The 17,862-nt window shown below is 40.6% G+C and overlaps 1 protein-coding gene across 20 annotated transcripts in view; it reads right to left on the reverse strand.

Moving 5' to 3' along the window:
* The window catches only part of ABLIM1 (actin binding LIM protein 1), a 193,680-nt gene that overhangs the window by 12,114 nt on the left and 163,704 nt on the right, over window positions 1–17,862 (reverse strand). For 7 of the 20 annotated variants that reach the window (XM_042019393.1, XM_042019390.1, XM_042019387.1 and 4 more), the window contains 8 exons: window positions 16,948–17,077; window positions 8,684–8,788; window positions 6,325–6,372; window positions 3,894–4,040; window positions 2,095–2,186; window positions 1,865–1,961; window positions 518–579; window positions 151–211 (listed from right to left, as the gene is read on the reverse strand). In XM_042019393.1, coding sequence (XP_041875327.1) covers window positions 151–211; window positions 518–579; window positions 1,865–1,961; window positions 2,095–2,186; window positions 3,894–4,040; window positions 6,325–6,372; window positions 8,684–8,788; window positions 16,948–17,077 — 742 coding nt within the window. The remainder of the gene's footprint in view (window positions 1–150; window positions 212–517; window positions 580–1,864; window positions 1,962–2,094; window positions 2,187–3,893; window positions 4,041–6,324; window positions 6,373–8,683; window positions 8,789–16,947; window positions 17,078–17,862) is intronic. The other 13 variants (XM_042019377.1, XM_042019381.1, XM_042019382.1 and 10 more) reach the window with 8 other exon arrangements.

Here is a 17,862-nt window from a genome sequence, read left to right on the forward strand (position 1 = left end):
GAAATGTTTTGAGTTTATTGAGGAGAAAATTAAAAAGTACTGAGCAAATACAAAGTAATCACATCCACAGCCTTAATATAAAACAGCAGAAATGATCAAACATCATAACATTTTTACATTTATAGACTGTAAAAGGCTCCTCATCCTTACCTCTTACAGCACCACTCACATCTCCATAACTGTTGTACTGACCAAAATCCGTAGAGACCGGCTGTAATAGGAAAAGAGGGACAGCACATAAATTCACACTTCATGACTTTACAAGCAGGTTGGTACATGGGGAGGAATAAATTGCTTTAATTTTTTAATTTCCCCCTCAATTTTACAACATTTCTTGCATTGCTTTCTTGCCTTTTTAGCAAAGTAGTTTGTGGGAGGGGAAAAAAGGTTTGGTCTGGGTTCAGGTGGTTTTATAAGAAACATTTATCAAACTGAAAATCCAATACAGTTGATATGGAAATAAATACCATGGATAATTAAAGCCACCTTTCACTTCTCAAAATCACCATCTTCTTACCCTGTGAAGTCCATTTTTTCCATACCCAGGGAGAGAAGAGGTTTTGGAGGCTGAAGCATGTGCTGTTGAATGAGGAAGGGAAAATATTTTACTCAAAAAATCCCATGGAAACTAAAAACCCGAACACTTGAGGAATCACCTAGTACAAAATACACAGTTAAAAGAGCCAGGCATATACACAACTAACTGAGACACACTGACTTCAAGAAACTCAGTCCCAAACTCAACAGAAACTTCCACACATTCTGTAAATTACAAACAGCTTTCTCGTGCCATGGTGGCAGGCCATTAATAAGGGACACTGATTTTTCTAGGCTCAAAATCAAGGTGGTCTCCACTGGATTTAAAAAAAAGCTCATTGATCAGCCATGACATCAGATTTGGGAAAGACACCCCAGATTCCAAAAGGCAATTGATGACTGCACTGATTATCCTTGCAAAGAGGGATGGACACATCTCAAATAAAGTTCTCCAACCTGTTACAAGGTTAATAAAAAAATCATAAGCTCTGAGTTGAGCAGGTAGACTCTCGCCCCATAAAAATTACAGACAGTGAGGGAGAGCCACAGGAATCCTCTCCAAGGCCATCAAGGCAACACACTTGTAAAACAGGGAACACAAGGAAATCTTAGTTTGCTTGGCAGCTGCTCCAGTGGATGACTCCAGAGAGACCCATCTTGTCCCTTCTTGGCTCAAAGTACAGCTTCTGTGTTACAATGGCTGCTGAATGAACAGAGTGAAATAAAACCCCCAAACCCTTCTCTGGACATGTGAGAAGGCCACAGCTGTACATCAAAATGTGCAATGAGGCAAAGAATCTAAGTCACCAATTAACCAAAGTTAACTTTTGTGCTTTTGCTCTGGAACAAAATACAATCAAAATGTCAGCCCAGATCAAAACACTGGCTGTGTTTGGAATATGTAGCCCCATTGGTCAATACTGCTGAATTTCTTTCCCTAGGAGAAGAGGCTAAACAGGGATAGGAACCACCATTTTAAGCAAAATGTGTTGTTGTAATTTAATAACCCAGCCTATTAGCATGTGTGTGATGTCATAGTTGCTGAACACTTCACCCCACTCCTCATCCATATTAAAACAGCTCTCTCCTCAAAATTGCCTGAAAATCGTCAGCCTTGTATTTCTTCTAATTTAAGAACAACCACAACAGTCCTCCCTTCACCAAAACCAGGTGACGAATTGGGCCACTCTTCCAGGGCAGATCACCACATACAGACATATCAAGCAGTCTTCCCAGCTGTCTCTCTTCCGAGACACTGCTTGATATGTGTATTCGTGGTGTTTACTATTCATTGTTCATGATTAGCTTTATTGTCTCCATGAATTACCTGGAGAATCGTAACGACTGGCAGAAAGGGCTGACCTACCGCGACTCTCCTTTTCCATCTCTTCCTTCAGTATTAACTGTCCCAGACCAGAGTTGAGCTACAAATGGGAATTAAAAATCATATCAATAAAACAAAGCTGACCAAGACAGTGGTAGAAATTGCTTACAGAAAGCAAAGGGGCACTTTTTGGATGGTGTTCAGAAACAGCATGAGGACAAGCTTATAACCACCTTCATGAGCTGCTCCTCCTGCAGCTGTCGGCGTCTCTGCAGCTCCTCATCATCTTCCTCCCTTCCACTTGATCTGCGTCTCATGTCAGCTCCTGCTTCCACAAAACCACAGCACAGAGAGAGCTTTGGGCATCAGTTCAACTGCAGCTCAAAGATCTCAATGCTAGTTCAAAGTACTGGTCAGTTTTATTTGCTGAATAAACAAAGCAACATTTTCCCACAAACTCAAAAGACTTTTTCATAACTCCCTCTTAATAAAACTCACTTGGGTAGCCTACCCTATGGTTATCAGGCTTGTTATAAACTAAACAAGAACTTAAACTGCACATGAGTTCCAAAACAAGCAGCTGTCCTGCATACAAAAGCCGGGATTCAATGTAATAGGGAAAGGAGTTCATGTTGCTGGTTCTGGAAACATGGGGTTTAATAACACCAGCAGTTGGATCACAGCTGAAAACCTAAAGTCTGATTTACATTTACACTTTTATCTAGACCCAGAGAAGCAAATCTGAATTCACATTTCAAATGGAAAATTAAACTACATTTGTCTCCTAAATGAACGCTCGTATTTGGAATAAACAAGGCATTGGCTTAGTCTAAAATGACATAAACTAATTTAATCCACTGGATAAAGCTAAAATAAATTAAGGCACAGGTATTGTACATTTTAGTTCTTTAGTTTTATTGAATAATTTTTTTTTTAAAATATTCTTAAGAAATAACCCAGTCTGGATGCCAGGACAATTCCATGAATACACAGGATGTGCTATTCCTGCAAGCATTTAGACAGCAGTTCTATTTTTTTCTGCACAGGGCTTTATCTGATATAGTTATTTACCAACCCTGTGCTAGACAAACTCAGTGTTTAAAGTATGTGCACATTTCAAGTATGTAGATGAGAGAGCTTCAAGTATGTTGATGTTATCCCTGTGACTCAGGGACTCTACATGTTTGTCAGGTTGCAGTCCCAATTAAAGGACATTTTCCAAAAATTGCTGCTGAATGTGCAGCCCCTTCAATTGGTTTCTGAGTTCTCCCACTCTGTGTCTCCTCTCCCAGAACTTCTGTGAAGATCCCACTGTTAGGAAAGCCATACATTCCCTCACAGAGACCTGAAACAAGCAACACCTCAGTGCTTCAGACATGACTTCAGGAATGAACCGGGCTAGATAGCTTATTTTATGCTATAGGGGTCAATAAAAAAAATAACAGAGGAAAAAAATACAGAGAAAAAAAAATTTAATTGATGATGCACATGGATTAAAGAAAAGAAAATTAAGATATGTGTAGTGCTAAAACACAGAAGAAAAATACAAAGTCTGTAGAAACAGTAACTCTGAAAATCAGGAATTATTTAGTCTGTTAATAGCTCCAATTCAGTTGTTGCTTCTTGCCATGAAATTAGTCATGTGGTTGGAGACAATCATATTTTCTGTGCAATTTTTGCTATTACTTTAGGACTAAAAGATTAAATAGAATAACTGAAAGAAGTCAGGCTTGTGCGACACACCACACTTTTTAAGCTACCGCACTAGAGTTCAAAAAATTTGCTTATGGGTTAATATCTGTGTGATCAATCCCAAAGTCCTTTAGCAAAACCCCTTATTCTCAGTGCAATTCAATAGTTTTAGATTCAGACACTCAGTGGTCTCACCAGGAGAACTGCACTTGGTGGTGAGCATCTGGACACCATCTTTGTGGACACCACCTTTCCTACACGTTTTTCCAGCTGCACTGTTCATGTCCTTGGGCACCGGTACCTTTCGAGCCGCAGAGCTGAATGGTTTGTGTTTGCATACCTACGGCAGCCAGGGAGGGAGGGCCTGGCCAGTGGTCAGTCTCAATCTTTGGTATCTCGTTGGGTGCTGGTGCATGAGCTGCTGGGAACTTGGAGGACTTGATGATATCCTCGGAGGACTTGCTCTGTGCTGCCAAGGCAGCTGCATCTAGATGGCAATCAGGGAACTTAGCTATGTAATAATCTGGAGCAGTACAAAGGTCAGCCCTAAACTGGCAAAATTTTATACTTTACAAGAAGTTAGTTTTCAAAAGCAAACATTTTCATGTTTTGCTTTTTCAATTGCAGTTTGAAGCAAAGCAATGCCTTTCTCTTGCCAATAGGCTGGAATCAAACCTTCCTCTCCTCCCGCAACCCCACTCCAAAATAACCCCAAATCAGCTTTGGATTTTACTAGGGTTTCACGGTGTAAGAATGATTAGGCAAGAGTAAGAAAATGCAGCCTAACAGTATTTGCCAATATCTCCTAAGGACAGCTGATTATTTATGAAGATGAACTCATATTTATGTACTACTATGTTTTCCTTCTAGGGCAAGAAAATAAATAATTTAGAATAACAGTACAAATTCTAACACTACTGATGCTAATTATTTCTTATTTTATCTGTGAAAAGCTGCAAAACAAAGAAGAAAAGAAACCTGAAACAAATATGTTTAACTAGGGGATTTTTTTCATGCTGCATGCCCTTGCTTGGAGCATGCAGTAGTAGAAAAAACAGACTTGAACTTATTAATAAATACTAAACTCCATTAAGATCACCTCTGCAGGGCAAGGCACTTGCAAAGCAATGAACCTCACCAATAAAATAGCTCAGTAGTGGTGCTTCCACTTAAATTCCATTTTAAGCCAAAGCCTTGTAAAAGCATGTGAGGTTGTGCATTATGGCTTTCTCTTCTCGACATTAAAAAAAGAAAAAAAAAATCTGATAGGATTCAGTCTACATTAAACCCAGCCTTAACTACCTCTGAGCTGGAAAACATTAGCTCAAATCACCTTTGCTATATGAGACTATGGTATTAGAAGCAAGGGTTGTGGACCCTTCTTTCCTTTTCTCTTTTTTTTTTTTACACAGAAAGATATCTTTTAACAAAGTGATGCACTGTGTTGCTCATCCAACATGTTCCAGGTAGTTAAGCAACATCAGTGTTAGATATCATTGGGAATTCTGAGCATTTGGTAATTGGAAAACTCTAAGCATAATTGCAGGCATGGAGGAAGCTGGTCAGAGTTTACGAAAGCATGACTTCAAACAGTACTTACGTATTAGAATTGGTGATGTCAGTGGTTAAACATTCACATGTTAATGGAAGGTGAGGAGATACATTAAAACCATAAAAATAAACAGAAACAATGTTAAGACTTTTTCCAAAATGAGCATATGGCTTGAAACTTAAAAAAGACAGAGGGAAAACCCTGATGTGATACTGAAGCAGTGTAATTTGCAGCGCTCACTCCTGACTACAGAATGGACTTGTGTGCTTTCCTGCTCATCCCAGCTCAATGGCTCTCAGCCAACTGTTCATGTAAGCCCTGTCGTGCTGCTGATTTGCTACTTAACCCTAAACACATTCCACTGGATAAAACATCTGGAAAGGGATGCAAGTTCAGTCTATAAATAGTGGAGTAATCTGTCTTTCACCAAGGTAAATAAAAAACATCTCCTATGCACAGCTTTCTGTTCACAGCAGGAGGGAAGTGAACACACTCCTTTACAATGCAGCCTTCCCCGTGGGATTACAGACAGGCAAGGCCATGGGCTCCTGCCACCACTGTCATTTCAGACTTGCTATAACAACACCAACACCAAAAAGCTTAGAGCACTAACACTGCTGTCCAACTCAGAACCCAAACACCAGGAAAAACAAGTACAGCAAACTACCTGAGCTGTATCATAGGGTTGAGAGTCAAATTAGCCCTCTCAGTGATGTCACCTACAGTATCTTCACTAATTAAAGATTCTTATTTAAAGCCACAGGTACATGTGGAATTCCAGTCTGATTATAACATCTCCATCTTTGCTGTTGAAATAAATTATTGTACTGTGTCTGTTTAAAATAAGGATATTTCACGAAGTCCCTGTCAGAGATCAGTCTACTGTTAATCCACTTTAACATGACCAGTACCTATACTCTTAAAATATAGACTTAAAGAAGAGAAATGCTGGAAGGTATCATAATGCAAACAGCAAAATCTCAGATAATGGCAATTTTGCCATTAATATCCACATGGCAAGATTAAACCATATAATCCAAACACAACAACATGCTTTAAAACATAATCACTTTCCAGGACATGCAATTACAGCCACTTCAAGCTTGGACTACTGAATTTTTAGGCTTACAAAGTAAAAATTGAATGCTTTTCACTAATTGTACACCTTTTAATTCAGCTGACACTCCAATGTTGAAATAAAAAGGGAAAGGTCATTTACCGTGTTGTTTGTAGATGGGCGGTTTCCTGTAAATGTTGACACCTTGATCTGTGATATTAAGAAACAGAAAAAAGGGGATGTGAAAACTGCTTCAGTTTTAGATAAAGATAACTCCACCACCAAAGCAATAGACAGACCAAATCAAGGATATAGCACAAGAAAAAGCCAGAAAGCTATTTCTAGTATTATACAAAACCAGATTATTTAAAGAAAAGAAAACATAAGAACAAGTGAAAAGTCAAAGACGTGTGGTATGAAGTCCTTTGGAGCTGATTCTGTAACATGTGGATGCACCAACTCATGAACCATTAATTTTAAAGTGGGATAAAAGAGAGGAAATGTAAGCAGGCAAGACATTTCAATGGTGAAGATACAAGCCATTTGGGGAAAACCACCCCAAATGACTTCTGGGGAAAACTGTGCTTCAGTCAGAACAGCTCAATTTTCTTTCCAGCTGACTGGCTGGATGGAACAGAGGAGAATGCATCAAGCCTACAATTCACTTCAAAACCCAGAGAACAACAGAGACACCTAGGACACTGCTTTCAACAGGCAACAACAGCCACACTTCAGCGAGTCAAAGGGATTCTTTATGCAGTGTTCACTGATATGCTACTAATTCTCAAACCACAAGAACAGTTTTTCTTTCTTTTTTTGGTCATTTTTTTATGCAAGGCTCACCATATTGCATATTACCTAAGTAAATCAGAATAAAAACACTCCCCAGAACTTGAATGCAGTAAATCTACAGCATGTCTAAGTGATACCATATTTTTACAAATAATAATCTAAGACAGGAACCATTTTGTTCTAAACTACCTTCCCACCCCAGCCAACACTTCGTGTATTCGGCACAGCTACAAATACAAAAGCTAATCCAAAATCAGCACTACAGTGCAAAAATGTGCCAAAATCTTATTAGAAGAGCAAATTGAGCTGCAGGGAGCTAGAAAATTAATGTCAGAAACCCATTTTGCTACTTTATTCTGCCTGAAAAAAGTTTTCAGTTACATTAGAATGAAAGATGAAAAGGAATTTCAGAAACACATGCACTGTATCACAGATCCAATTAAAGTGCTACAGGACAACTTTGCCTTTGGCGTGAAGGAAAGCTAAACCTAAAAACCTACTGAAACAGAGGCAAATCGTACCCTGCAGAACCCTACATCCTTACATAAACAGGCAAACTCAGTGCACACAAAGACACTGTGGTCTTTCATTCCTGTGTGTGATTTGTTATGGCCACTTGACCAGCAAACAGGCATGAACATTACAAGGGTAGTCATGCAGTCCTCTTGCGCACATGGACACCAGAAAGCTCCAGGGAGAATGGGAGCACAGCTCCTTCTCTGGCTGCACCACACCAGCTGGAGAGGAGAGCTCCCCCACCATGCTCCAGGTCATTTCTCACAGCTATTCATGCAATTAGGCTTGAGTTTAGGCGAGGCACCGAGAGCCAGGTGAGCTTAAGCAGTTAAAGAGCTGACCTCAGCCAAGCCAGGTCACCCTGAAGGAAAGGGGGTGTGCACAAAATGTTTATCTGCCAGATTTGAGGAGACCAGGAAGGGCAGTAACCTCTTGCACTGTGGAGGAACACTAGGCTGAAGGGAATCTGAAAATAACTGGATAGAACAAGGCTTTCAGCTAGTGCTGAAGCAGCCAGATGCATGTCCAAACCCTAGGGACACACAGCTCATCCCATCAAAATCCAAGACACATGGGCTTCTCAGATGCTGGAACAACTGTGCAGCTGACTTCAAAACAGAAACTGCCCTCTACAGAAAGGACATCCTAAGGCACACATGTTCTTGTGGATCTGCAGATCTCTCTGAGGACACCAAGCCATTGCACAAAACAAGAAACAAGCTCATATGCTTTAAAAAGAAAGGAACACTAAACTAGAATTGTTGGGTTCAAGACTGAAACAAGTCACAACAATCTGAATGAACAACACATGTAATGGCTCACTGGCCATTACATCACTCAACCTCTTTTCTGCATGTGAATCAAAACCAACTCCTCTAAAATTAGCAGAGCTACGCTGGTGCTCAGCTGGTGCAACTGGGAGAAAAACCAAGCCCTACATAGCTCATATACAGCTCACAGACCATCAACCGACCCTACAAAATGAAGCAGTCTTACAGTGAAACACCTGACCAAGAGAATAGGTAAAAATCACAATGAACCCCCACGTTCTTAAGGCACTACTCCTCTCAGCGAGCCCAGAAGCAGTTCCAAACCCTGAGGGTGCAACCCATGGTAAACGGTGTGAAACGATGGAGACAAGACAGAAGTTACATTAAAGGCTACATTCTACACTGTGACAGGACAGTGAGACACACACAGTGCCAGCTCCTACCTGGAACATGGAAATGTTTAGGGGCCTGAGCGTAAGTTGGAGTGAGAGGGCGACTGTCAGGCCGATAGGGGACAGGGGAGTTCCGACCGCTGGACGGCTCATTGCCTCCAATGAAAGAATGGAGAAAACAAAATGAGAAGAGGGACAGCAATTAAAAAAAAAAAAAGCAAGCCCAATCAAACCCAAACAAAACTGGTGGAATCAAAATCTCCAGGGAGAAAAGAAGTTGAACCAAAATATAAATACAAACAATGAGGAGGACTGGTAGTAGCCCTGGTGACTTTTTTCCCCCCCTGCTATTCCTGCAGAGACAAAAATTCATGTTCAGGCTGGAGTTGAGGTTTGAGCAGCTCAGACTCATTCTGACGGCATGCAGGCAGGAGCTGTGTGTTCGTAGCTGGTGATTAGATGGGCAGTATAGAAAAGAAGAATGGAAGGTTACTTGGCAATGATGTTTTAGTATGGAGATTGATATTTGTAAGTAAAAGGCACCAACACGGAGCAGAGTAGTTGATATGCAAACCCAAAGCAGATAGAAGCAGATGCTGGCAGTTACTACAGTTCACTAAACCAAAAGTGTACAGAAACCAGAAACAGAAAACAGCTGTTAGGTCACTTGGCCCATATCAAGAGGCATAACTGTTCCTTACACACTCTTTCATTGGTTTAGGAAAATTCTGATATGGCAAAATAATTTGTAAAGCAGTGCAGCCCATCAGGCGGCTGCACCCACATTATTCGTGCCGCTCCAAATCTCTGTCAATGCCAAATTTGGCTCTGATGACAATACTTCACTGCTGATTTAGCAAATCTGAATCTAATACCTAAAACCCTTAGTTCTAGTTTGCACACATAGTTTGTTCTATTTGTAGGATTACTCTTGGTGGGACTACCCCTTTGCCTCCTGACAATGCTCCACAGCAATCCAACGGCCCTGAAAGTTCCTGTGTCTTGTCAGGGAGAGAGGGCTGCTGCACAGCCCTTGGTGGATCCCCAAGAATCAACATTTAACAGCCAGATATCCATTCACATGTCTGTGTGTGTACCTTAAAGGAATGCAACTGCCTCTTTTATTGTACCATTCTTCACACTAGAGCAAACTCCCACAAGGCAAAACCATCCACACATGCTTATTTTACATGGGGGGGGGAGAGTGACCCCAGAAGTGAAAAGTAGGGGAGCATCAAACCCCTTCCATTTTTAAAGAATGCACAATGGCTTAAAAAACCCTATAAATGCTGATTAAGGAAGCAAGAAAAAAAATGGAAGGTGGAGGAGGGAATGATAACAAATACAGGAGGGTTATAAAACATAAGAAAAAATAAATTGCAGACCTGTTTCTTATGTCCTGTTAGAGGACCCAAAATCTTAGACTCAGCATGCTATTTATATATTTGGGATAGGGAGATAGGTGTGGGAGAAGGAAAAAAGAAGTCTTCTTTACAATTTACACAAAAAATCCTCTTTTACTTGAACAGTCATCTGCCAATCTAAAAGGCACTAAAAGGGAAAAAAAAATGCTCTTTACAAACTTGCTGAGATGTGCCACAGAGGCTTCAGCCAGTATACAAGTTAACCCACTGCATATGAATGTTTCAAAAATTACATGCACAGTTCAGGGGCCTTGGCTGTACAAAATTTGTCCAGAAGAATGCATGTGCAAAATTCTATATTTAGCCCTTTGACATTTCAGCCCTAAATGACATGATGCTCTTTCAACCACATGAGTTGATGGTGGTTTTCTATTTAGGGTGCAGCGATGCTGAGCTTCTTGCAAGGTAACAGTAAGGGCTAGTTTTGCTAACTCTGAAAAGCAGCATGAATGATTAGTTAAACATTATTGTCATATTTCAAGCTATGGCTCTTTACTTAGCAATTCCAATATCGTGTTCTACTTCTCCAGCCTTTGAGATATTGTGATGGCGGAACACCTCACTTTATTTTACTTATGTCTTTTGTTCCTATTGAGAAATCATGAGTTACTTTTCAGCAAAATCATTGTTTTATAAGGAAAAAAACGCCATTAATATTGATAGGTCTCGAGATACAGTTAATTGTTTATACAGAACATGTCACTTTGTTTTTCTGCTTCCCTTAGCAATTACACTCAATAAAAGAGAAAAAAAAAGGGGATTTATTGACCTGTGGACTTGTCACAACAGAGGAGTCACAAATACATTTTAACTGTTGGGAACTGGTAGTCTAAATGTGGGTGTGTTCAATTTGCAGTGCTTCTGTCACCAACACAACAAATACAGGGAAGAAACCCTTCTTAGAGCCCTCTCCACCTCCAGACACAACTAAGTGTGCTCACACCCATAAATGTATGCTGGCTGGTCTTGCATCTGGGACACAGATAATTTGTTTAGAGAGAACTGGTGATGTATAATGCACCCACTACCAGGCAGGTAATTACTGTGGTATCATCCTGCATGTGATGCTTTACAGATGTCTCTGCTGGCTTCTATTTCCTGGGGTACCTAATGACTCCTGCTAGTAGTGACAAATAACTCCCCTTTACACTTCCTAGGATGGCAGCCTCATTACCTCCAACCTCTGCAAGAGGGAATGGTACATCTACTTAGATTCCCATTAGGCCATCCCTGAGGAGCCCACTCTCATAACGAGGCTTAAGTGCTTGGGGATGCAGCTGCAAAACCACCCACAATTTATGGAAGCAGTGCCAACATCTGTGGAATGTGCACACGCACAGAGGACAGCAGAGCTCCTGGCTGCCTGTACCTGTCTCCCAGGGCCTCATGGCCGGCCTGCTTGCAGCTTTACATAAAAACCCATTAAATTTGGGTTCCTTGCCTGCACAGAAAAGTCTCTCTTACTGTGTCAGATATGCTGTAACTACTGTTAACTCCCCAAAGCAACAAGAGCACTCCGGTTAACCAACACTGTAGAAAGAACTAATTCTCACACCCTTGGCATGAAGATGAGTATGTCTGTGTGTAGGTGGGGGGATGTTAAGAGATAATGGAACAAGCTTAATCTAAAAATCATCACTAGAGCGCAGCAGAAGGGAAATTCAGAGGCTTTTTTTTCCTTCCCTTCTCTTTGCTCCGTCGGGTAGTTGTTTTCTACAGCTGAATGTGTTAGGCAGGTTGCCCTAGCAGCCAGGAATAGAATTGCTTGCCCACACACAGCCCAGTGTAACGCAGGTTCCTGCTGCCTTCTGAAGTGCTCACCACTGGGCTCAGTGGGATTCACAAGCTCAGCTCACAGAATCAAGCCAAAAACCCATGTGCAACCAACACCGAGCCTTCTGTCAGCTTCCAGTTTACTTGCTCTATTTCTGAGTAGACACAGGAAAACAAGCTCAACAGTACCTAAAACCCTTACTCCTAATCAGGTTTTGTCAAACAATCCTTCATCCTCTTGTCCAGATGTGTAGCCCTTATTTCACACACAAAACTGAAAATCATGAAACAGCCAAAACACAACTGTTTTCCAGAGCAGAACTTTCATCTGCATCCACAAAACCCTGTAAATAGTTACCAGGTACAGAAAGCATTTGATTTCAGAGACCTGCCTCAGGGAAGGAAAGTGGGAGCCTGTGATAAGCAAGGTCCAAATTCTCTATGAAGGTGGGTAGATTCCTCTTGGGAAGGTCTGTGAGCAAAGGAATACACACTACTTTGAAACTCTTCTTACATGGAATTCTTACGGGGGCTTTGCAATATTCTTGAATGCCTCTGAAAAATTCTAGGCATGTGAGATGAAATCCTGGCTCTCAATGGGAGTTTTGTCTCTGATTTCAGAAGGGTCAAGGTTTCTTTCATTCGTGGACTTGTTTTGATTCTTTCATAGAAAAGACAGTACTTTATTGAGACAAGACCAAATTCAATGGAAATTAGGTTAAATTAAGCCTAGGCTGATGCATATTACATACCCTTCCAGCTTTTTCAACCTATATGTTACAGCAACAACCTCTCACTAAGACTTTCTGAGGCGTATTTAGCCCCTTTCACTCCTCCAATTTCTTTACTTTTGGCTATGTCTATGAGATTTAATCATTATGCTTCTTTAAGCCTTATGTTGTATGAAAACACACTGAAACTGGTCTAAATGTCTGTCTTTCTGACTTGAGCATACAAAAAACCACAGGTGTAATGTGCCACATGACACTTCAGTTATCATTATGCTGCTGGGAAATCATGTCCCTTTACCAAAGCAGTTGAGACACCATCTGTATTTTCTGACTCTTAAAGGAAAAAAACCCCAAAATTATAGTTTTGTGAAATCTTTCTTACAAAACAACATCAAGTTCACCTTCTTGCTAAAAGTACAAGCGAGAAAGGCTGAGTCAGTAAAAAGATCACATGGTGCCTCTTCTGTCACAGTGATATGTATTCGAGCTTTCAGGAGCTTTGCTGAGTAATGACACATAAATGATGTCCAGGCCTTCAGAAAACTGAGGATTCTTACAACATCTTCCAGGACATATCTGATAAAAACCATACCCACCCCTCTGTCTACAGCACTTGAAATCCCACTTGGCCCTTTTTACCAATAACTGAAAAAAATACCTGATCTACATGCCAGGTGATTCTTTGAAATCTGAAAACAATAAGCATGGATTTCCAATAGTTCTTCTCATTTCTCTGTTGAAGAAGCTATTTTCTCAACAGAAAAAGAATGAAAATGCCACTTGAAAGAGTGTGAGCATTAATTTGGATTTACAGCAAAGAAATGTTGAAATTGCAAGGACTATGAATTAACTGCATGCTGAAATGAGCAGTATATCTATTTTTAAGGGTCCCAATCTTTTTAAGTGAGATTTTTTTTTAAAACAGTGACATAGCAGGAAAGTGGACAGTGCAGATTATCAAAAATCATCTAAAAAAGGCAAGAATATAAAATTAGTATTGGTGATCTGAATGCTTAAAGAGCCATGATGTTGAGATCTATTAACATTTCTTGAAATTTCATGGCAACAACTTTCTTGCAACTGATTTTGATTATCTCCAGATTATCTACATTAATCAATGGTGCCAGATTGTGATCTATGTTCAATTTACTCAGCTCTCTCTTTTTGAGCTCTTGCAGGTGATATAAGCTATGACCTTCTCCCCAAGAGAAGAGACGGCCCAGCCAAGTGCTACAACAGAAATCAAACATTCACAAAAAGCAAGAAACAAAACTAAAAGCTCATTGAGCTAAGTGAGTTCCTTGATGAGACACAGTGAAAGAATAATCCTCCTCCAAATCAAACCATGGAAAATAAAAGATTGAAAAAAGGACCAGATCCTCAAATAATGTAAATCCTTGCAATGCTACTGCTTTCAGCAGAGCCTGCCAATTTGCATTAGTTGAGGAGAGGCCTAGAGATTTTAATTTTACTTTGTTCAGCCCTAATTATTGCCAATATGAATATCAAAGATTAACTTCCTTGTTGCCATTGATCTTTATATCATCTCTTTTTTTTCTTCTCCGTATTTTTGATCACCTTGTTCTCATTCAGGCAATACTGTAATCAATTTTTTCAATGCATGCTTTAAGAACATGGCAGTAATTAAATTTGATAAGCTAACTGCTGGAGGGATTGTTGTGTACTGCTTTAGAAAGAAGCTAAATTAGGCACATGCAGGTTCTAGGCAATAAATGACAGTGCTTTTCTGTGTGTTTCTACCAGGTAAATGCTTGGTGACTCTTCAACTAGGGCCCTTAGAAATGACATATTTCCTCCAGAAAAAAGGACATTATGTCTATTCTACTGTAGTTTCGAGTGCAACAGCACATTTTGAGGCATGCTCAGCTACACAGCCATAGGCAACCTCCCGGAGACACGCCTTATCAGCTCTGCCAGAACGCTAACAGATCTCCAGCATGGAGGATACTCCTTGGAGAGAGGCCTGGCTCCTTACCTTTGACATGGGGGATGAAGTGGTGTCGGAAGGGGGAGTTGGGGCGGGAGTCATGGAGAGCGGGGCCGCGGCTGCTCGTGCGCGGGGGTGCCACGCGCTGCGCACCCAGAGCCAGCAGCTCTGCGGCAGCGGGGAGGCAGGGGGCAGGACAGAACGGAGACAAAGAAAAGCAATAAGAGACAGGCAGGGAAGGAGGCTTCGAAGGAAGGAGAAAGAAAAAGGCATTGAACAATTAGGATTCTGGAAAGAAGGAAGGAGAAGAAAACAGAACGGTTAAAGATGCACCAAAGGGTCCGTAAATGTTAAGACGAAATTACAGGAAGTATTAGAAGAGAGGCTTAGCTTTGAACTTCATCGCTAATTTAGCATAACATCATTGGCTTAATGAGCTTCTGACCTATGCCTTGTTACCAGAAAGTAGCCTGCTACCAGCATGCAAACATCACAAACATTGACGCCCAATTAGTTAAGAAAGCAGCTGGTTTGAAAAGTGCCTGACCAAAAAATGTCAGTCAAGAGGCATGCAAGCTGTTTTCTATTGTTTTAAGACATTCCAAAAATGCTGCCAACATCAGCTAGGGCACCGCGGGAGGAAAAGGCTGCAAACTTTTTCAGAACTTGTAGCACTTGATTTTTGAAGAACCTTATACTGACAACGTCAGTGCAGCAGTTCACTTCTCTCTCAAGGGCTAGCTGGGAGCAAAAAAGAAGTTATCTGGGGCCACTGGGTTTATTCAGAGAGAAATTATTCTTGCAAAATAACGTGGTGAAAAGAAGTGCCATTAGGAGGAAAAAACCGAACATATACAACTGCTATTATTCAACATGAGTAATCACTGTAGGAAAATAATTACCGTAGGAAAATTATTGAAGTAGCTTTAACAACTACCCCAAAACAGGATAGGAAACATCAAATGATGAATTGTACAGAATTACTTCTGTGTCACGTGAGGATCAGTAACAGGTGAGCCCAAGATGAGATCATCTGAACAGAGGTAAGTTTCAACAAATATCTTCTCAGAAAATCATTCAGGCTATGGACTTTGGAAGATTTTACATTTGGATCCAAACTCTGGCTTGAGCCCATCTGCCCATCACAAGAGTTACATAAACAGAGATTGCTTCTGGGGAAGGTCTTTGACCGAACACAGACAGTAAAACTCAATCACAGTCAAGTCTGGAATAGGGCCTGGATTTGTTCATATGCCTGAGACAACAGATAAAAATGGAAAAATCCCCTCAGAACTGGAGAATCAAGGGACAGAAGTTTGCAGCTTTTTCACGTTTTCAAGTCTCTTTCAGTTTCAGTTGTAACGTCATCTTAAAACACAGTCATGTTGTCAGCACTAAGTATCAGACACAATTTGCTTCTGTCCCACCTCCCTTGGGTCCCTTAAATAAGGCATTCACTGACAGACACAATTGGCTGCTTTCAGCCCACCCCCACTAGGAAACGGCTACAGCATTCAAGTTCCACAGTGGTGGCTCTATTATAAATCTTTAATTTTAAAAATGCAGCTCCTATTGCATATGGGCTTTTGGCATCCCAACTGTTCAGCTGTAATCACCAAGGAAGATGAAACTGTGCGATTGTATCACTTAATTTAAAAACAGATCACAAAGATTTAATTCATTACCATACACAATAAAATCAGTCTTGAAGAGTCTTCAATGAATAGCATTTAGCAATACATTTTTATGCAGTTTGGGTGTGGATGAATAGCTCATTTTCATATCTTGCTTTTATATACATAACCAGTAATTTTGGAGGCACTGGGAACCTGAATGACCTGTACATTTTCTATATTGCACACAGAACTTGTACATCACTGCTAAAAAGTAAAGTTTGTGTTTTCAAGTGTTCCCAGGCAATTGCCTATGGCTTTAATTAAAAAGATACCTTCTGAGTCCATGTCTTAAAAAATTACTAGCAATTTGGAGCATATGGGTGTTTTGCTTCTGAATGTGAGATTCTATGGCTGCACCAAGCTTTAAAGGAATTTTTTCCAAGGGAGTTAGCTTACATTACTAATTTCTGTACAGCAAGCTGTAATTTTTTTTTCCAGTATGTGATACTTTTCCCAAATTCCAGAAGGAAGTTTGCGATTCACTGCTGCAAATTCTCCCTTGCTTTCAGAAACATACAAGTATTTTAAAAAGAATTGATTGGAAACAAAACCAGAAGATTTATATTTATGATGCAAGAAACAGTCAGCCTAGTGCAGAAGACTATGTCAATCCAGAACAAGAAAACAGGTAAAAAATGAGACATTAAAATACACAATTTTTCAATCCTAAACTTCTAAGAGAAACAAGTGCTTCACTGCACCACTGAGTGGCATAATACAGAAAGAATATTTTTTCATGTGTTTGTAATGCAGCTGCCCTTACCAGGTCTGTGGAAATGCTGGGGGGAACGTGACATGGTGGGGGTGTAGCTGTGCCGACTGTACACGGGAGAGTTAATGGAGCCCTGGCTGGTAGACCTGTGAATCATGCGGTCCCGAACATCCTGATAGCCCTGCAGGACAGAGGCATCCACTGATAAATGTAAATGCACATTACACATTCTTAGCAGCACTTAACTTCCATGGATCTGAAGGCATCAGCAGAAGCGACTGAAATAGTAACATCCCTTAAGCTTTCAACCTACTTTATTAGCACTGTTCTCCAAGGATCTGCTCCAACCCATTTTTATAGTCAGAGTTCAGTCTTGGAAGGTTCCAACACCACCAGTAATTTCTATTTAACTCTATATAATCCTAGAGTTGCCCACAGTCCCTGACTCCACTATTTAACTCTATATAATCCTAGAGTTGCCCACAGTCCCTGACTCCATAAGGGAAGCTGCATCCAGAGTGTGTGTGTCCGGTAGTGACCTGTACAAGACAGATACATGAGCTGGCCATCAGTGAGCTAACCTGGAGACCAGCAAGAATTCAAAAGGTGTAGCACAGAGCTCTCTGTGGCTAAATTTACCATGTGTCACAACCAGCTACATCAGCAGATACTTATATCCTAATCAGATTCCCCGTGCATCTGAAAACATGACACCTCCTTGTATAGCAAAATTCAATTTACTTGGTTTCCTGGGGGTAAAAAAAGTCAGTAAAAGAAACAGACAAAAAACCTCAAAACAGACAACACCTTCACACACCCCCCCCTCCCTCCAATCCCCCCCATGAAGCAAACTAAACCAGGACAAAAGGGAAAGGACTGATGTTAATGCATGAAGATTTACAAGAAATTTTATAGTCCCTTAATTTTTGACTAGTAGCAATCAGTACAACTTTTACACTGCAAATA

This window comes from Corvus kubaryi, unplaced genomic scaffold (genome assembly GCF_017639235.1).
Source record: "Corvus kubaryi isolate FWS band 111438036 unplaced genomic scaffold, C.kubaryi_AGA036_p1.0 138, whole genome shotgun sequence".
NCBI lineage: Eukaryota > Metazoa > Chordata > Aves > Passeriformes > Corvidae > Corvus > Corvus kubaryi.